Below are 21,402 nucleotides of genomic sequence, written 5' to 3' on the forward strand. Positions count from 1 at the left end.
TGAGGGTTACTGCCTGGGTGGGGATTGCTGTCCAAATGCGGGCCCGATGGGCCTCTCCTTGCACCGTAGGGGTTCTATTCTATTCTGTTTTTCATTGCAACGTTAAGGCGAGCCGACTTGTGACACTCACAATTAGACTATCTGTGCTTTCAAACAGCTCTCGCGAGAGGCGTTTGCCCTTTCTAGGTTGCTGGCGCTGCACTAAAAGTCAGAGCGCCGTGGGGCATATTGCACTGAAGGGGAAGACAGAGAGAGAGAGAGACGCAGCTGGAAACTTTCAACCATGCTTGCAAACAGGCAGCCGGGGGGAGAGTTAAGTGTCTGGGTGAAGTTGCTGCTGCTACCGCCTCTTGCAGTTTGATTGACGGTCGGCCCCCGGAGCGCGCGCGGCTCCCATTGCCTGAGCCTGTGTGTGTGTGAAGTTGGCAGTTGGCGTTTGAGAGACAAACTCATGGAGGAAGAGTCATGAAAACAAACTCCCCCCTTTTTAACCCCCTTACTGTTCCTCCCTCCCTCCTTTCTCAACTCGGATCGGGCAGATATTTTTGAACATGTAAAAGGTGTGTTTTTTTAAAAAAAGTAACAAAGTGGAGAGGGGGGGGCTAGGAGGAGGAGTTTAAACTTTGAGCCAAAAGAAATCGTTTTATTTTGAGATCCCATGAGGGGGAATTTTTCGAAGGGGAAAAGAGGTGATTTTTTTTTACATTTTGTTAGTTTTTGGAGGTGGAAAGATGGGCTGGATGGGGTTTGCAGCTTTTTCCCCCCTTTCTTCCCTCGACACAAAGTGTTTGATTTTCGAGTGACTTCTCACTTGGTAGGAGACCTGGAGGATATTTAATAACGATTTTACCTTCGAAGCGGCTCTAGGCGTGCGGCCGGATTTCTGGATTTTTCTTTTTATAAAAAAAAACTGGGATATTTGTTGCTTTTGCTGAGGGGGGAAAGAGTCTCTACAACTCACCCACCCACCCCGCGCCCGAGGACAAATAATGACTTCCTACGTGGACCAGCTTTTCAAACAAGTCTTGATGAAAAACCCTTCGGAAAGAAGCCAGCAGGTAATTTCTGTTTATTGTTTGTGGGTGTAAGTTTACTTTTCTTTCGGGTTGAAACATCCTTTAGCTGCTAGACCGAGAGCTTCAGGCAGCACACGCTGCCCGTTTAAAGGCAGTGTCACTCCGCCTTTTAGTTCAATGTGCCGACGAAAAATCCCTTTTCCTTCTCCGATTTGGGCAGAGTGGAGATTTCGCCCTCGAAGCTTGTTCTCCACACACGCACCCTGTTCACAACCCCCCCCCCCCCTTTCATTGTGAATCGACCATTGAGTGCGTTCACTTGCTTTTGTTGAGGAAAATGCTACAGTGCCACTGTCTGCAAAATATAAAGTTCATTTATTAGTATCACAGGTAGGCTTACATTAATTAACACTGCAGTGAAGTCACTGTGAAAATCTCCTTGTCGCCACACTCTGGCGTCTGTTCAGATACACCGAGAGAGAATATAGCCCCAGCCAGCACGTCTCCCAGACTGTGGGAGGAAACCGGAGCACCCAGAGAAAAACCCATGCAGTCGTGGGGAGAACGTGCGGACTCCGCACGAACAGTGACTCAAGCTGGGAATCGAATCCAGGTCCCTCGCGCAGTGCTAACCACTGTGTCACTGTAATAGTCACTATGTCCAAACAAAAAAGTTAGTCAAACTCTGGAAGTTTTAAGAAGTATGTATTTTCGTTTCCTTGCGCAGTGTGCTGAATTCAGGAGCTCCACTGTGAAAACCAAAAAGTTACACGTTAGACATTGGGCATATGTAAGGGGTGGGGTGGTTGGTGGTGTTGGGAGTTTATTTTGTTAAACACAGTAGAAATTTTCGGGATAATGCTTTCATCCATAATACCCATTATGTTTTATCTGAATTACTTGCAAGAACATACATTGTCTTGTGCTGATGTAGGTGGGGAAGATGGTTACTTCTGTGTTGATTGTACAGAGGTTCTTTTAAAATATTGATTTGTCGCTCTGCTAAGTACGTGTGTGTTATGCTGATAGTCCAGTGTTCCTGTGTGAAATTAATATTTCAAGGGCTAAATCTTTGGTGAGCAATTAGTATAATATTGGTGATAAATACACACTACAGCAGGTTTTTTTTGTGGGACGTGGGCACCACTGGGTGACCAGCATTTATTGCCATCCCTAGTTGTCCTTGGACTGTGTGTCTTGCGCAGCCATTTCAGAGGGCAGTTGAGAATCAACTCTATTGCTGTGGGTCTGGAGCCACATGTAGGCCAGACTCTAAGAATGGCAGATTTTCTTCCCTTAACTAATTAGTGAACCAGATGGATTTTTCTGACAATCGATAATGATTTCATGGTCATTAGTAAATTCTTAATCCACACTTTTTTATTGAATTCAAATTCCACCATCTGCCATGGCGGGTATCCCCAGAACATTAGCCGAGTTTCTGGATTAATAGTCTGATAATATCATGAGGCCATCACCTCCCCTGATGCTTTGATGAATATGGTTAACTTCTCTGTAATTATTTTAAGATTCAATCCTAGAATTGAATCATAATGACTCAAGATTGTGGTACAGAATAGGCAGAAACTGCACCACAAATTGATCACATTGCAATTCATAATGCTATAAATGTCTTGTGTGCATTTTGGTTTCCTTATTTAAGGAAGAATGTAAATGGAGGTGGTTCAGAGGAGATTTACTAAATTGATATCTGAAATAAGTAGGCTGCTTTTTGAGGACGGGTTGGAGAGGCTGGGCTTGTTTCCAGAAGAATTTAGAAGAGTGTGTGGTGAGTTGTTTGAAGTATAAATCCTGAACATTATTGACAAGGTGTTAAAAGCATGTTAACTCTTGTGGGTGAGTCCGGAACTAGAGGGCACTTTTAAAATTATAAAACTCACTTGATAAAGGAGCAGCACTCAAAGTTTGTGATTTCAAATAAACCTGTTGGACTTTAACCTGGTGTCGTCTGACCCCTTGTAAAATTATAGGATAGAAATGAGGAGGAATCTTTTCGCTTGAGGATTGTGCAATTTTGGAACCTTGCTTCAGAAGGCGGTAGAAGCAGGTTCACTGAATGTAAGGTGGAGGTAGATATCTAGACTTTTGTTAGGCAAGGGAATCAAAGGTTATTGGAGATAGATGGAGAATGTGGAACTCAACACAGACAGATCAGCCATGATCTGTTTGAATGATATAGCAAACTCAAGGGGCGGGGGTGGTCCTACTTCATGTGTTTGTACGTATGTAAGTGTTGGCACAATAGGCTGAGTGGCTTCCTTCCCTGTATCATTCTAAGATGTTATCCTCTGTTGCAACATCCTCATACATGGTACAAAGGCTTCTGAGAGTAAAGCTGCTCTGCATTATCAAAATGATAATGCTGTTATCACTAACATTTGTGTGAAATTTTAAAATATTATGCCCACCTAATCACAATACCTAGCAATAAAAATTACATCATTTGCTCCTCTAACAGGCTATGTCTGGTGGGAGCATTTTGAACTATAAAGCAAGAGGGTGAAATACTGGTGCTGGGAGTAACTTGGAGGTTTTGATTTAAAAGTAAGCATGTTCAACAAATTCAAAGCAATTGTGCCTTGCAGACTTTTTTTGGTTTCTAACACATTGGCATCATGAGCCTAAGTGACCATTGCAGTATGGGCTAATTTCTAACAAACTGCTGAGCAGGCGTAAGTGAGATCAGGCTGAATGCAACATGAACAATCTAATGCTATGGAATTGAATTGGAAAGGATCCTGGTACCAATCTTGTGTGTTTTCACTTTGGTAATAAATGCTGACTAGTGTCTTGTAACTCACCCATCAATGTGTTAGAAACTTTTATTTGACAATAAGTAAAGTGCTAAAACAATAACATTGCACAACTCTTGTGGGAAGTTAACTAATTGATTTGACAGATGAGTTGCTAGAAGACACCATGTGGGTTGGTTTGTTTCTTTTTCTCCCTTCATCCTCTTTCCTGGTTTCTTTCTCATCTTTATAACTTTGAGGTGTGCTGATTCTAACCAGGCACCACCTCATCAAGCAGGAATAAATCAGACTGGTCCTTGTGTTGAGATCAAGACGTAGCTGTATTTTGCAGGCTAAAGAATACTATGGTTTTGTGTGTGTGGCTTGAAAATATAAGATCGGGTGAAATAATTGGTAATATTATGTTAACAAGATTTATAGAATGTTTGAATTTCATGTATGTTAATACTGAATCCTCAGAAATTATTAAATATTTTCTCATTTAACTCTAATAACAATTACGGCTTTTATTTCAGGGAGAAAAAAATTTCTTCCTTTGCTTCTTCTCCTGAAGGTAGTAACTTGTGCTGGGTTGTTTTTCAACATGTGTAGGCTATTCACTCATGTAGGCATCACATTTGAGCTGTTCCTGTGTCTCCTTTGACATGCATGTCTCCTTTAAGTTTTTTTTAACAGACGTAATGATAAAATATGAGTTGATGCCAGTTAAGCAAAATAACATTGCCAGGATTTGCATTGAGCCTCCAGTTTGTTCAGGTTACATGTTATAATTGAAGAAGATGGATGTGTTGCAGGTTCCATTTTCCTGTTGTCATCCAAATGCTTTGCATGTCATTCCATAATATAAATTTCCATGGAGCAACATTGCCTGAATACTCTTGGTATCCTTTCTTCTGGTAAGCAGTCAAAACTATATTTGTGCAAATGAACACGATTAGAGTGGATGTCAGCTTTTGCTCACTCGTAGTAACACCCCTTTCTTTGAATCTGAACGTTATGGGTTTGCCCTATAGAGCTGAAACACCAGTAAAATGCTGAAGGGTATTGCACAGAGATATTTTGGAATTTAGACAGAGATTCTGTCTGTCTCCTTGGGTGGTCATAAAAGATCTGTGGGATGATTTTTTAGAAGTGTTGGGGTTCTCCTGGTGCCTCACAGGATTGACTCCTCAATGAAATTGCTAAAAAAATGATTCTGTTGCTGTGAGCAAATTGGTTGCCAAGTTTCCCACATTACATCAGTGGCTATACTTCAAAAAGTGCATAATTGTGTATAAAGTGCTTTGAAAGGTACTAGAAGTCAACAGATAAGTCTATAAACATCAATGCAAGTTTGTTTGTTTTATTTAATCTGATTCTGTTTTCAAATAAATTCCATAACATTTGCTGCTGGTCTTTCTTTAGAATTGCACACCAAGGAATGTTTAGGCATGGTGCAGATGCAAAATTGACCACTAGTGTATTGATGTCAGTACAAAAAGGCATTTTTGTGAGATAATTTGACATCAGGAAGAGGCTCATGCTGAATATTTAAGAACATTGTGATGCTGCCAATGCAGTATTTGCACCAACCTTTTGCAACTGCAGATGAGACCAAGGGATCAATGGATAACTGGCTAAAACGATGACAACCCATGAATGCTGGAAACTCGCGTTACACACAACCATTGTGGAAATTCTGATTACTATATGAAATTAGATGCTGATCTTTTGGGTGCCATTGTGGCAAACGCTGTAATAGAGTGACCAGTCTTCATTTTTAATAGTTATGTGGTGACTGCTGCGAACTGTTTTAAACAATTTTAATTGAGTAGAAGTGCCACTGGCAATCTAATTCCTCCCCCTGCAGAATACATTAGCATATTGATGGGCCAGATTTGCTGCTGGTCAAAGCTGTGATAAAAGGCAGCAGTATCCAAGTTTAAGTTTATTTATTAGTGTCATAAGTAGATATACATTAACACTGCAATGAATTTACGATGAAAATCCCTTAGTTGCCACACTCGGACGCCTGTTCAGGTACGCTGAGGGAGAATTTAGTATGGCCAATGCATCTAACTGCCACTTCTTTTGGATTGTGGGAGGAAACTGGAGCATCTGGCGAAAATCCATTGAGACACGGGGAGAATGCACAGACTCTGCACGGACAGTGACCCAAGCTGGAATCGAATCTGAACACTGTGCCATTGTGCTGGCACAACCTGTTGGACTTTAACCTGGTGTTGTGAGACTTCTTACTGTGTTTACCCCAGTCCAACGCCGGCATCTCCAGACCATCATGCTGTCCCATACATCAGTGCAAACTGTATATTGTTGAAGAGAACTTGTTTTGTTGAACAATATTTTTCACGATTATTTGATATGAATCGGCCAGGCTTGTCATTATGCCATTAGCAAAACAGTTTTAAGTAAATATCTATAAGCAGGCTTTAAATCTGACTGATTAGGAAGCAGCTGTTCTAACTATTGTAAAATGGATGTGCTAATGTGTTTTTAAAAATATTTGTGTAAATATTATGAAATGATCTATGTCACTGGCAGTACATTCACAGAATATTACACATATCATTCATGCTACTGTGCAACCATTTTTCAATGTATTGTTGGACTTATGTTGCCTCGGTGACCTTTTTTAAACTTATAAAAATCAGTATATTTATTTGTGCTCTCTTTGGCATTTATGCATACTTATTGCTGACTAAACTGGATTAACTTCCTTTGTCCGTGTGCATTTACTGGGTATCCTCAGAGGTTGTAATATGCACATTTTTAGATTAGATTAATTAATGTATTTTGGAGACAGAAAGAAAAACCATCCTAGTACTATGATAGCAAGCACAGAATTGGTGTTGGTTCCTCTGGTTTATTAAATGAGTAATTTGCCAGTACTTAAATGAGAGACTGAGACCAGAATCAGTGGCAGTTTGGTCTTATGATAGTTGCAGAATCATCCTTGTGAATGCTTTTTCTTGAAGTATTTGTCAAACTCCAAGGACATGTTTGTCTTTTTAAAGTAAATAGAACACTTTGGATCACTAATTTTAGTGAGAAGTTAATTGTGCTGAGTCTCCTATAACATCTACTATATTATCAAATATTGTTTCATAAAAAAACATGGAAAATATTGTACCCCAGTTTTATCTGTTCTGTTCCGTCCTCCTGTGAAGGCAGTGAATTGTGCTTAGCAGATGGTTCTGTGGGTGCGTGACCTCGCCCAAACAATTATTTATTCTCTGTATAAGCTGAGATAAAAGAAAATTCACATTGCTGAATCATTCTGCATCATTGCTTTCCTTCATTATTGTAAAGTTAAACCGCTGATTTATTTCTTTTGCATTCGGTGGAAGTCCAGCTAGGCTTTCTGGCATCAATAATCTAGGGGAGGGCGATGTTTTTTTTTTCTCATCGCAACCTGCAAATTTTCTGGCGAGTTAGGTTGAACATAACATAAGAACATAAGAAATAGGAGCAGGAGTAGGCTATCTAGCCCTTCGAGCCTGCCCCGCCATTCAACCAGATCATGGCTGATCTGTCATGGCTCAGTTCCACATTCCTGCCCTCTCCCCATAACCCTTAATCCCCTCTCTTATCAAAAACCCATCAACCCGCGTCTTAAAAATATTTAGCGAGGTAGCCTCCACCACTTCAACGGGCAGAGAATTCCAGAGATTCACCACCCTTTGAGTGAAGAAGTTCCTCCTCAACTCTGTTCTAAACCGCCCCCCCTTTATCTTGAGGCTGTGCCCCCTAGTCCTACTATCCTTTCTGAGCGGGAAGAGTCTCTCCACCTCTATCCTATCCATCCCATTCATCATCTTATATGTCTCAATGAGATCTCCCCTCATTCTTCTAAACTCTAACGAGTACAAGCCTAGTTTATTCAGCCTCTCCTCATAGCTCAACCCCCTCAACTCCGGCATCAGCCTAGTAAACCTCCTCTGCACTCCCTCCAAGGCCAAAATATCCTTGAGAGATGCACATATCAGCCATTTCGCAGGTTCCCCGTGAATGTTTATGACCCATGCGGATCTCCCAACTGGAAAAAAATGGCACCACTAGGACTGCGCCAAAAACCAGTGTGTTGCTGATTTGGATTATTTTCCATACCATAGCATACCATTATTGGGGTTGACGTAGCAATCTCCGCCCATATTTGCATCTCCCACCTCTTTGGCATGATATCACTTTGGCGCAAATCAGAATGGGTATGTAAGAGTCTCAACCTGGCATGGCAGTCTTGAACTGGCGTGAGGAAGTAAGTGCTGCTAGTGGAGCGTGGGGAATGTTTCAGGCAGGCCCTGGAGATGCCAGGTGGCTTCTCCCTGCTGTCTTCAGCTGCTGGCCCATGAACCAATGATATCTGGGGTGGGGGGTGTGGAGGAGCTTATTTCTTAGAGCTCTCTGGGTGAGGTTCCAAGGAGTCCTGCTCAGCCCCTGCCCGGCCATGGGGTGTGGTCAGGGACTTGACTGAGTGCTGGTGCTCCATGTGGGGGAGGAGTGCACCGTGTACTGACTGAGGCCTAACCAGATGAATTGGCTGAGGTGCAGAGGTTCGGACGTGGACTGCATGGAATCTGCTGTCACTGGGCACGCATCTGGTGCTGATTTGCAGTCTGCTCCTGCCCTGTGACATGGCACAACAGACAGCACATACCCGTAATGGATGCTGCAGTTGCACACATAGCAATGGCTCAAGGGTGCGCATTTCCCATGGCTGCACGCTGACCTGCATAATCTGTACCAGCATTTGTCATGATGGGAATCGCTCGCAACCCTAATTGGGTCATGCATGACACCATGGACTGTGTGAGATTGCCAGCACCCACAGGTGGGGGTACTGGCCTAAGTGAGGGATTGGGGTGGTGCTGACTCTATGCAGCCAATGATAATTCATCATTCTATGGTCTTTCCAAACCCTTGTTCTGCAGATGGATATCGGTTTGCTTGATTTGGAGCTGGCCATGTTGTTGGCAGCAGGGGCAGAGGAGGAGGCGACCCAGGAGATGGGCGTGGAGAGACCACCGCAGGATTAGCCACTAATAGTCCCTTGGGAAGGAGGGCAGGGGGCTGCCGCTGAGGGCCAGAGGTGGGTGAGCAGGCTCCCGAGAGGGTGATCTGAAGGCGAAGGGTGCCGAGGCCAAGGAGGTACAGGCCCTGCAACTCATTTGAGGCTCTCTTGGAGGAGATGTGCCATTTCTGGTCATGGTTCTCCAAGACCATGGTGCGATACGTTTGTGAGGTGCACGCACTCCTGGCATCTTGGGAGGTGCAGCATCCACTCCCTGTTGATCTGAAGGTTACAGCTGCCCTAAATATTTATGCCTCTGGCTCATTTCAGGCACCCAGTGGTGACTTAGTTGGAATCTCCCAGTTATCCGTGCACAGATTGTGCAGCAGGTCACCAATGCCCTGTAATCTTGGCTTCACTTCTATTGCTTGGATTCTCAACACCCAGGGAGCAGTGGATGGGACGCATTGCCTTGCGGGCTCCACGTGCAGGACTGCAGCAATTTGTGAACAGGAAGGGGTCCCAATCCCTGAATGCCCAAATTGTCTGTGATCATCAAATGAGGATCATGCAAGTCAGTGCACGTCAGGGAGTGTCCACGACAGCTTTGTGCTCAGGCAGTCGAACATCTCTGGGGTCTTTGAAGACCAGCCCAAACTCCCGGGATGACTATTGGGTGACAAAGGATACCAGCTAAGGTCATGGCCGATGACGCCAGTGCGGAGGCCTGAGAGCTCATGCAGCCACCCGGTCCATCGTATAGCAATGCTTCGGCCAGCTTAAGGTGCGGTTCCGCTGCTTGGACTGCTCTAGGGGAGCCCTTCAGTATGATCCTGTGCGTGCTTCACACATCGTTGTTTGCTGCACTCTGCACAACATTGCCCAGAAGCGGGGAGACCAGCGGGAGCAGGAGGAAGAGCAGCAAAGGAGCGAGATGGACATCCTGCCAAATGAAGAGCCAGAAGAAAGAGGGCAGGCAGCGAAGGCAGGTATCCAGCAGGGAAGGGCAGTGAGGGAAGCCTTGTTTGCAGCCTGCTTCACCTAGCTGGCGCTGTGCAACAAGGGGCCTGCAACCATCACACCCCAGGAGCAAGTGCAGTGGCTATTTTCCTTTCAAACTGACCTGGGCCCCCAAACCACCACATCATCCTTTCATAGCCTCTGTCATCCCACCACCCTATCCCCCAGAAACTTCTAAACATGTCTGGGCTGGCAGTGGTCGCGAGTCTTGGTTGAAGGATGATGATGACTCGCTGTTGTGCACACTGGGATCCTGCTCTTGGTGCCACTCAAGTCTGATTCCTACCTGTATTCCGATGGCACATTGCCACCCTGGCCCATGTAGCTGTAAGGTTTGAGGGGACTTTTTTTTGGCCAATGGGGGGTGGGGGGAGGCATTTTGACCAAGGGTCTGGTGGGGGGAAGATAGGGCAAGCACTCTGTATCATGTGAGTGAGTCTCGCAAGGCACAACAGACAACACATTTATGCATGGGAATGGGGACCACTCTGCCCTGTGGGGTGGGGGGAGAAGAGGAATCAGAGGCACATTAGTCACAGCTGTGAGGTGCAATTTAACAGTTTATTGTGTTCTTAACATTATTCACTAATAAACCCTGACCACTGAAGACCTTCACCTGTGCCCTCTTACTGAACTACAGCTTTCTTTCTTTGTGTGATCTACTGCTTCTTCTAGGTGCTGCCCAAGAATGCACATTGGAGGTGTCCAGCTGTGATGCACGCCCTATTGTCTATGATGCCCTTGGCGGATGTGCCCTAGGTGGCTGGCACCTGGAGGGCCCTGGGTGACTTGCGGATGGCATTGTTTCGGTGTCACCCTGTTCATCTTGCTGGTCCTGAAATGCTCTGGTGTGAGGAAGGGGGGGAAATCGGAAGGTCTCCGGATGTTCGATGTCCTGGGTGGAAGGCCCTGGCATAGGCTCAAGCCCTCTCTCCTCCCCTGGGGTGCCCAAAGGCCCTGGGGACACTCCATGGGATGCTAGGATAGCTAAACTGAGCTCCAGAAGCTCTGGCATCACCTGGCTCTGCCAATCCTGGAGGCCCAGATGTGTGTGCCCTTTGATCTGTGATCCCTCTGAGGCTGGGCCAAACTCTAGAGCCCCTCTGCAGAGCAGTCTGTGAGCGAGTCAGGCTCTAGAGCCCCTCAGCAGTAGCCCCCTGAGCCTGGGCTAAGCTGTCGAGGCTCACAGCCACAGCCTGCTGTATCTGCAGAATGCCAGCGGGAGTCCCAGCCATGGCCAGCAGTGTCTCCCACATGCCCCCGACACCCATAGACATCGAATGCTGTGCCTTCTGGGATGCCAGAAACACCGTTGCCCGTGGGCCATAGTGTCTCCAGAATGGCCTGAACCCTGTCACTCATGAAGACAGGCCTCTGAGCCGGACTTTTCCAATGTGGATACCAGCCCAGTGTTGGGCTCGTTGGCATGCTGCGTCAGCACTGCCACCTGCACTTGTTGGACTCCCCTAAACAGCCTTGCAGTCGCAGCATGGTTGCTGACAGCCCTTCCACAACTCCCCAGGTTTCCTGATGCTGAATCGTGGCCTCTGGCAGACCTTCGTGTGCCCGCCTCCACCTGATGTGCATCAGTGTCCGTGATGTGCTCACCAGTTTGTGACCCAGAAGCCTCAACACTAAAAGTGCCCACCATGGTGATCACCTTTGTCTTGCTGGGTTGTGTGGTACATGCTGGTGCCCCTTCAGTAGTGCTGCCCTTGGAGGATTCCGTGGTGTCCTCCGACGTGTCGGCCAGGGGTTTGTGGGCACTTTTCTCCAGAGCAGCGGGGGCGGTGGCAACACCCGAAGGGCCAGGTTCCTCTGGGTCCAGAACCGTAATAAAGAATACGTGTTAGAGGAAGAGAGGCAAAACATTCTATATAGCATTGCACTTACATCAATATTGAAGTGTATGTTGCGCAATGCATGCTTGTGTCTTGGGTGTTTTGCTGGCAGTTTTGGGGAAAGCGGTCACCACTCAAGGGTGCTGTTTGAGGGATGAGGGAAAGGGATTAGATTCTGCTCCTGGGGAAAGGTAACTTATTGCATGCCTTTCAGGTGTCTAAATAGGGTTTGAGATCCATGTCAAGCGTGTGCAGTGTTCCAAAAGGGATGTTAACTCACCCTTGCTGCTTGTAGAAGGTCATTTTTTTTTTGCGACATTGCTTGCTAGAGTGCGGTGTCAGGCTCCTGGCACTCACTACTTCTGCTACCTCCTCCCACAATGCTGTGGATACACCCCTTGGGTGAAGGCCCTGGCAGAAGAAGATCCGCTTACACCTCTCCTCCACAGCATCTGGCGGTGCTCTTGGTCGGCCTCTGTAAATCTGGGTGCAGGTTTGTGCGCAGATATCTTTGTGACATGACTGACTGTGTCCATTCTTGCAGCTTACATACATCTCTGGCTTATTAGGTGAGGCATTATTTTGTAAATTGAGTTTGTGTCTTTACATGCTCGCTTTGTGAATAGAACTTTCACTCACCTGATGAAGGGGCAGCGCTCCAAAAGCTAGTGGCTTTTGCTATCAAATAAATGTGTTGGACTTTAACCTGGTGTTGTGAGACTTCTTACTGTTATTAGGGGAGGGACAGTAAGAACTCTCACAACACCAGGTTAAAGTCCAACAGGTTTATTTGGCAGCACAAGCCACAAGCTTTCGCAGCACTGCCCCTTTATCAAGTGAGTATGAGTTGTGTTCACAAACAGGGCACATAAACACACACTCAGTTTGCAAGATAATGGTTGGAATGTGAGTTTTACAGGTAATCAAGCCTTAGAGACAGAGAATGTGAGTGGAGGGAGGGTTAAGCACTATGAGGATGTGTCTAGGGCAGTGGATAGAGGAGAGCCGGTGGATGTGGTCTTTCTTGATTTTCAGAAGGCGTTTGACAAGGTGCCTCACAAGAGGTTATTGCAGAAGGTCAGGGGACATGGAGTTGGGGGTAGGGTGTTAGCGTGGATAGAGGATTGGTTGTCAAATAGGAGGCAGAGAGTGGGGGTCAATGGGTGCTATTCAGATTGACGGTTGGTGACTAGTGGAGTGCCTCAGGGGTCAGTGCTGGGGCCTCAGCTATTTACCATTTATATAGATGATCTGGAGGAGGGAACCGAGTGTATGGTGTCGAAATTTGCTGATGACACCAAGATTGGTGGAACGGCAAATTGCGCGGAGGGTGTGGAGAGTCTGCAGAAGGATCTGGATAGGCTGGGCGAATGGGCCAGGAACCGGCAAATGGAATTTAATGTTGGCAAGTGCAAGGTGGTCCACTTTGGTAGGAATAATGGTAGGAAGGATTATTACTTACGTGGAGAAAAACTGCAGCAGGCGACGGTGCAGAGGGACCTCGGGGTCCTTGTGCATGAGTCGCAAAAACCCAGCTTGCAGGTGCAGCAGGTGGTCAGGAAGGCGAATGGGATGCTGGCCTTCATAGCGAGGGGGATTGAATATAAAAGTAGGGAGGTCTTGCTGCGGCTGTATAGGGCATTGGTGAGGCCGCAGCTGGAGTACTGTGTGCAGTTTTGGGCGCCGTACTTGCGCAAGGATAATTTGGCCTTGGAGGGAGTGCAGAGAGGTTTACTAGGCTGATGTCGGAGTTGAGGGGATTGAGCTATGAGGAGAGGCTGAATAAACTAGGCTTGTACTCGTTAGAGTTTAGAAGAATGAGGGGAGATCTCATTGAGACGTATAAGATGATGAATGGGATGGATAGGATAGAGGTGGAGAGACTCTTCCCGCTCAGAAGGGACAGTAGGACTATGGGGCACAGCCTCAAGATAAAGGGGGGGCGGTTTAGAACGCAGTTGAGGAAGAACTTCTTCACTCAAAGGGTGGTGAATCTCTGGAATTCTCTGCCCGTTGAAGTGGTGGAGTCTACCTCGCTAAATATTTTTAAGACGCGTGTTGATGGGTTTTTGAGAAGCGAGGGGATTAAGGGTTATGGGGAGAGGGCGGGAATGTGGAACTGAGCCACGACAGATCAGCCATGATCTTGTTGAATGGCGGGGCAGGCTCGAGGGGCCAGATGGCCTACTCCTGCTCCTATTTCTTATGTTCTTATGTTCTAAGCACGGGTTAAAGAGTAAAATTGTCTCCCAGTTTTTCACCTGATGAATTCCTCTGCGTCCGCTGAGAGACTGATGCGATCTATTTTAGTGGTGACATCCCCACATTATTAGGGGAGTGCAAGTGCAATGAGTGTGGCCAGTCAAGGGCCAGTTGGCAACAAATACTTGTGAGCAGTTTTGAAGGCTGCATTCAGTTGAGTGTTAGACACCCCTTGGGGCACTGGCTGTCATTCAATAGACTGCTTTCTCCCAGGACGTGCAATACTTAGGGCTCCTAATTAATAGGCTACTGTGTCCAATGTGGGTGCAGTACTCGAGACTTCCATTCAAGAGACGGGGTGTGCATGTCAGCACAATGCAAGTTCTCTGCATGGCAGTAGTGAGGACAGTATGCTCCAGAATGGAGGGATACCTGCATTATCAGGATCCATGGGGTTGAGCATGTAGTCGTGTCTGTGTGTGGGGGGAGTCTGGGGAGGGGAAGGCAGCAATGTCTTTTGGGGATGGATGACAGTGACCTGGATGCTGGGAGGTCTTTTCAGCGATTTCCCAGAAATGTGCGCATTTGCGGGTTCCTGCTTATTCTGCTGATTTCAAGCTTTTTGGCATGAATAGGCGTCGCCCCCTTAGCTTTTAATGATATTCACGATTGTGCACTGCAGAGGTCACAGAGTGGAGGGATTTGGGTTTGAAGTTGCACTGAAAAAATATTCGTGATCTAGACCAGTTTTCTCGCCAATTCAGCACTTTTGGGAGAAGCGCCACCTAAGATTCTGAGATGTCAGCATTTACCTTGTCACCTGCAATTGGCAAATGATATTGAACAAGATCTCCTCCTTAGGGTTAGCTTTAAAAAATTGTATTGTGAAATGATTACAGGACTTTAGTTTTGTGTTTACCAAAGACAGGTTATTTCCCATTTGACCTACTTCTGTGATGAATGGTATTTGGATTCCCTCCCTGAATTTCATCTAAGCTACTTATGGTTCTGTTATTGATAGCTTGAGTGATTTAAAACTTAAATGCTTAGTTATATTTCTTTTCAAACTGGTGCCATGAATTGTTTATGAACTGAGGGAGCCAAAGTCTTTTACATTTTTATTTTCAAATCCTATTCTTGAAGCTCTATATTTATTCATTCATTCCCTTTCTCTTTTTGCAAAAGCATCTAGCCCGCCTTATTGTTGCTACCTTCTTCAAAAGTTTTAACCTATTTGCTCGGTATTAATCTGGCCATTGGAAAGTTTTTCCTTTAAACCTTGCTGTTTTTAGTTCTGTCAAGGCACCTTGGTGGTCAAGTGTCCAATTTAAGGCACCTTAAGTGGTCAAATTCTACCTTGATGTTTTTATGTTTGATTTGAAGAATGCATTTACCTTGAATGTGAATTTACATGAATTAATTTTGTGAAATTCGGCTTGCTTGCATGTAAGTTTGTGTTTTATACTGCTGTTCTTATGCATTCTTGTGTTAGCAGTATTTTGATTATAAAGTTACAAGTGATTAAACAGACTGATTTGTGTTGATCTTGAAATGTGAAACTTCAGTCTTGCTAATTGAGCAGATTCCAATATTTTACTAATTACTTGTCTAATACGTTTCAAATGGGACACCTTTGCATAATATAAGGAACCACTGTTTCTCTTTATAATTCATATCACATATCCTATTAGCAGCCTTTAATGTGGATTTCAAGAAAAGTTAATTGAATTGCCATTTTGGTAGCTTAATTAAAAGATGAATGGCATTATTAATTTTATTGTCTACTTTTGTCTTTTTTACATCTATATTTCTATAAAGATTATATATCCTGTTCTATCTTTGCGATGTGCCACAACAATTGGAGTGGATTTCACTTTCAACTGATTTGATTAGTTTAGATGGCCAAGTAAAGTCAGCAAAACTCACCTTCCCAAACTTTCCAAAACCTGCACTAATGTGTGGTTACAGAATTTGGCAGTGCATTAGATCTTAAGTATGCTATTATGAGCAGTGTTAACCTGTTTCTTTCACCTCTGGTGGTCCCATGATAGAATTGTTTGTCGAACCACATTGCAAATAGCTACATGAATCTGTTGCTTTCTGGGCATGAAGTAATTTAATTCTAAAAAGGTGCCTCCCTATTACTTACTTATTTATTAAACCAAAATAGTCTAAGTTCTCATATCTCAGGAAACTAGAATGGAGCTATTGGTGAAATCATTAAACTTGATGGTTAGTGGAAGATTACCATGAACACTTGTGATTATATGATAAATCTCTCTAGCTTGCTTGTTTTATGTCTTTTGACAAAATCTAGCTGAATTAAACAACGCTTATTGTTTAATCAAAAAGTGATTACTGAACAAAAGTAGATGAGAAAAACAATGAAATGAAAAAACTCTGAACAATGCACAGACATGAACATCACTACCCAATACATTTAAATCTCTTTCTCTCCACAGATGCTGCCTGACCTCCTGATTATTCACAATTTTGGGTTGCATGTATTTTCTGTTTTTGTTTTCCAGCATCTGCATCAGCGTATCATTTTAGTTGATCAGTTGTAATTCAAATGCGCTTGAACTGTTATCGTATCTTTCCACTTATGGAAACATAACATTGTCCACAAATTTCACCTAAGTTCATACCAGGTAGAAAAGCACAAGTTAGAATATTAAGAATGTAAGAAGTGTTCAGATATTCAGAGCTGCAGTAAAGTCCTATCTTTTGCAACTTCCTTGCTTGCGTTTTCACTTACCCGCGCTTTGTACTTCCGTACACCGCATTGGCCATCATGTGAGCGCTGTTCACTTATCCACATTTGAAATATCTGAACCTTTGCATTGGTTCTTTGATGGATGCACCCTTTGAGCGCACCTTGAGTGTGTGATTGGTTAATTCACTATGGGAGAGTAGAAATCGACTGGCTATTATGTGATTAATAGTAAGACTATGGAATATATGATGTGGCATATAATACAGGCTGGTATGATAGATGCTGCTTTACCAAATGTGAGCGGCTTTGTAATCTTTGGCTCATGTCATCTTCTTGGCTGGCTTCTACAAATTGTAGAGGGTGGGGGGGGGAAGCGTGGGATTTTGCAGGGTTTATTTTGTCCTTGTTGGAGCTCATTTGTTTTTTTAACCACGATTTTTAAGTAGCTTGCAAATAAAATTGCCAATGTCGGAAATTGGAAACAAAAATGGGAAATATATGTGCAGGTCTAACCGTTTCAGTGGAGAGAAATAAAGGTTATAGTGAAATCTCGTTGCTGCCCTTGCATGACTAGAACTTACCTAAGTCCCTTCAAAAACACGTTCCTCCTTTTGCAATTTTGCTGTTTGTAAGATGTGTGGGAACATAACCCCCACAAATGGTGTGACTCTTAATAGTATTTAAATTTTGTCCTCCTGGATTAATAACCTCTTAATCCATTTGGTACGTTTGCACTCTGTCTCAGGCAATATTATCCTTCACATAATCCTGCTTGTATTTACTATCTTCTTCAGTGATCACTTGCTAACGAGTATGATTGTCCACCCAAGAAACTGCATTCCTGGTCATGGGTTCTTTGGATGCCTTGCATGGCTGATGAACTCGAATATAGAGCCCATCTTTGAAAACACACTTGGCAGGCGTTTCTGGGAGATCAGTTCAGTGCTCGGACACTAAATCACTGGTAGTCCTTTCTTCTATGTAGGGAGTAAACTGGTTTTGCATTCCTGAATTTTGCATGAAATCAGGTAGAAGAAATTTTAACTTCATAATGGTAGATCAACAATGCACTTATACCACCACCAACCAACTAAAAATACAGAGATTAGCCACCAGATAGCAAGCCTGCAGCATCTCAGAATAAGACGTTGTTCAGTTTCTAATCTTTTGGTGCCTGCTTTGTATTCCCCAACAGCTATGTTTGTCAGTGTATATGTATTTATACTGAACAGTGATGGGACAAATTTTGTTGCCTCTTCATCCACAATAAATTTAAATTTCCCCTTTTTTTCCTTCTTCTTCCTCCTCCCCTTGCTCCAAAACTTCTTTCATTAACCATGAACTTCCTACTGCTGACTAGAAATGAATTGCTTCTTAGCTGCTGACTGTTAGCTGTATGCATTGTGCTTAGAGACAACTATTGCCGACACTTCTATTCTTTTATTCCTCTCTTCCTAACTGCAGGAAGATCCTTGTACTGACCACTAGAACATGTGCTGGCCCACGTTTTCCTCATTTTATTGAATGCTTTGTACATCATAATGCTTGTGAATTGTAGAGTGGTAAAGTCAATGGGCCGTTGTTGCTGGATAGCTGTTATGTTGCTGCTGACAAGTTATTACTAGTCTGGAGGGAATTTGCCTGTCTGTGTTCTTACCTGCCAAAATATAGTCAAGATGTGTAGGGTAGCTTACACTAGGAAAATATTCATATTTAATAATATAAAGAATTAATGGTAATGTACCCAGAACATTAAAATTCTTTTCTTGCTGAATAACTGTGGTCTGTGATTTGAAATCAGCCTTGCAAATTTTAAGATTTGAAAATAATTCAACATATTTAATTATGTGCATCAAATGAGTATCCCATGAGCTGCTTCTGATGCAAAATAGGTTTAGTTATTATTGGATTGTTTGTTTTTGTAGTTTCTTCTCCCCTTTATGGGAGTGAGAATTTGAATAATAGTTATTATAGTCAAAAAAAGTAGTTTTGATCAGCTTTCTTGGTTTATGTTCTTTTAAAGAGTAAAACTGGGATTGCAATTGAATCAAATTCTTGCTTTGGCTTCCAGAGATGTCTACCAGCTGATGACTTGAATTCACAGTACTCTTTCTCTCAGTTTAATCATGTTTGTCATCATGCCTTGTGATTCCAACAAATCTTACAAAGTATAAAATGAATGCAGATTTAAAATTCACCTTGAGGTTTGTGCCTGCCAGTTTGATTTGTTGAACTGCAGTTGCAGAGAGCATTTGTGGAAGCTTCGAGTCTTTGCATTGTCATGGAGTGACTTGCGTGGGGCTCCTATTGGAGGATTGGTTTGGAAAGATAGTGTTAGAAAATTCACAGACTTTGTCCTTATGAACCTGAAAAAAAGGATGAAAATTCAATTCCGTGACCTGAGGCTGAGACGTTCGTGTGACTGGGTTTTCTGTTTGAGAAGAAAATAGTGGTACAGTTAGAAAAGGAGAACCGGAAGGCTGAATCTGGGAGCAGCTACGCAAGGTTTCATCATACTGTTCCTGTTATTTTTAAATAAATTGGAAATATTAAGTATCACTGCCAGTTCAAATATAAGTGATACTGATGGATTAAGTCATCAAGACTGATGGGAGCTGAAGAAGTTCTGAAAATAATACAGCATTTTATGAAGATTGGGCCCATGGACCCTCGGTTGAATGGGAGCTGTTGTCTGAGGTGAATCAGTGGCTATTCCTTGAAGAAAAGTAGCTTGAATTCAGCCTGAGAAAGACCAGAATTATGAAGGACTTTATAGTTGAAATTAGTGCCATATATGCAGAGTGGATTGCCTAGTAAATCTGAGAGACCTTGTATCTGCCCTTGAATGTGTAATTTATATTGACCATGATAATTTGAGATTAATTTTTGTTGAGTTTCATTTGACAGTCAAAATAAAAGTTATTAGAAAGGTGAAATTTTTTCCATTTTATCTTTGGGGTTGTTCGGCAAATTGATCTCCATTGGGATCACGTTTTACTTTGTTTTTTGGTAACAAGAAGCTTATCCCTGGTTTTTAAAATGTAACTTTTGAAAGTATTTGATATTCCCATTTTATTTGTGTTCTGTTTCCAACCATCAAATTATTCAGCAAGTTTTAAAAAGGTGTGAAAGTGATTCTGTGGCAGAGATGAGACGATGAATGACTGATCAAAAAGGTACATTTAAAAATAGGTATTTCAAATGTGCATATTTGTTTTTAAATATTCAGCACAGGTGAATTTGCGTTATCCCTACACATAAAAGAACAAAATTAATCCGTTTTCCTGTTGCTTTGCTGCTAGTGGCTTTTGAAATGTTAACAGCAGCGTTTTATTTTTAATTGCAGCACATTTATCTAACATAAAAGGCTATTGCAGAAGTTTTTTTTTAAAGATTTTTATTTCTGTTTGGTATTGAAGTGCAATGCCTAACGTTGATGATAAATCAACTAAAACTGTTCTGTATGCACTGTTTTGTGCAATGGGATGTGAGAAGGTCCTGACTATTATTAAATCTGACACAACCACTATCAGTGTTTTTACTTTTTTTAAATAGGAACTTGCTGATGATAACGATGATTTGCTCTTTTTTTTGTACACGTCTCAAAAATTTATGAATGGTATAGTGATACCTCTGCCTCTGATTCCTGATTCCCAGCATGATGATAGAGAGATTTTTCATGTTAAATAAAAATGACATCCAAAATTGACCTGAAGTTGGTGGTTTATAAAACTGTCGTGGGAGTGTTCCATAGAAAATCCCAGTTGTTAAATAATTGGTTCCAAATGCAAAAGTCTTTGGTTTTTTTGTTACAATTGTCGCATGATTGGTGTTTCCTGCAGTGATCTGACTTGAGTTATCGCACTGAATTACTTGAAGCATCGATCACAGGAATGCATATTAAATATGGTTGCTTGTTGCCAAATTATATGCTTTGTGGTTTACTATATGTTAGCCCACATAACATTAACCATGGAGCCAGCTTCGTTATGAGTCAGTTACCTGCAAGTTTATTAACAATGTATACAGATATCACATTTCAAACTTGCTGATACTACAGTTACATATAGATAGTGTTGACTGGCTTGCTAACAGACCAACCATCAACTAATGAAATGAACAGACCAACTTCCACCGAATACAAGGTACAGAGCGGAAGATTAGAGCGTCACATGTTGTGATGTCATCTAGCTGAGCTAAAAGGAATAAAGGCAGTATTTGGACACCAGACAGAATTGGTTCCCAAAAACTATGTTGCAAGTTGAAATGTCGTAAGTCAGAACTGATTTTCCTAAAAAAAAACTATTTATAAGTGGGGTTGGTTCATGAACCCAGGCTTGAAATCACTCATGGGACACCAAACGGTGTTAAATGCTGTCAGCTCTTGCCCTGTCACTGCTGAGACGACGATTGATGGCCTGCATGCCTTAGTACAAGCTTCTCAGTTGGTGTGGGATATATAACGATACTGGCAGTTGTCTGTTAAACTTTGGATGTCTATGAGTCTTGACTGTGTGCAAATACAACAGAAGCATGAAAATGCATTAAAATTGTGACAGTTGTGAAAAAGAGATTACAAAATAAAGCGCTCATTGACAACCTAATAAAGAAAGTTCACCTATCCCGCTGCACGGATCAGTAGCGCAGATCGTCTGCGTGCATGTACATTTGCAGCATCATAAAAGTTGAAACGGTGTGTCAATTCATAAACGTTGTAAATGCAGTTCATCGTAACTCAAACTTATTGTAAAGTCGAGATCAACTTGTATCTTTCAGAGATTTGCACAATAATACAATGCAGTACAACCTCCCCCCATTACAGGAA

At 43.1% G+C, this 21,402-nt stretch overlaps 1 protein-coding gene across 7 annotated transcripts in view; it reads left to right on the plus strand.

Moving 5' to 3' along the window:
* The first annotated feature begins 601 nt into the window (after positions 1–601).
* LOC145351783 (rap guanine nucleotide exchange factor 6-like) overlaps positions 602–21,402 on the plus strand; it is a 360,268-nt gene continuing 339,467 nt past the window's right edge. For all 7 annotated transcript variants that reach the window (XM_080201415.1, XM_080201409.1, XM_080201411.1 and 4 more), the window contains exon 1: positions 602–1,058. In XM_080201415.1, the coding sequence (XP_080057541.1) occupies positions 990–1,058 (69 nt within the window). In that variant the 5' untranslated portion in view covers positions 602–989. The remainder of the gene's footprint in view (positions 1,059–21,402) is intronic.

This window comes from Carcharhinus amblyrhynchos, chromosome 13 (genome assembly GCF_965287045.1).
Source record: "Carcharhinus amblyrhynchos chromosome 13, sCarAmb.v2.hapA, whole genome shotgun sequence".
NCBI classification, from domain to species: domain Eukaryota; kingdom Metazoa; phylum Chordata; class Chondrichthyes; order Carcharhiniformes; family Carcharhinidae; genus Carcharhinus; species Carcharhinus amblyrhynchos.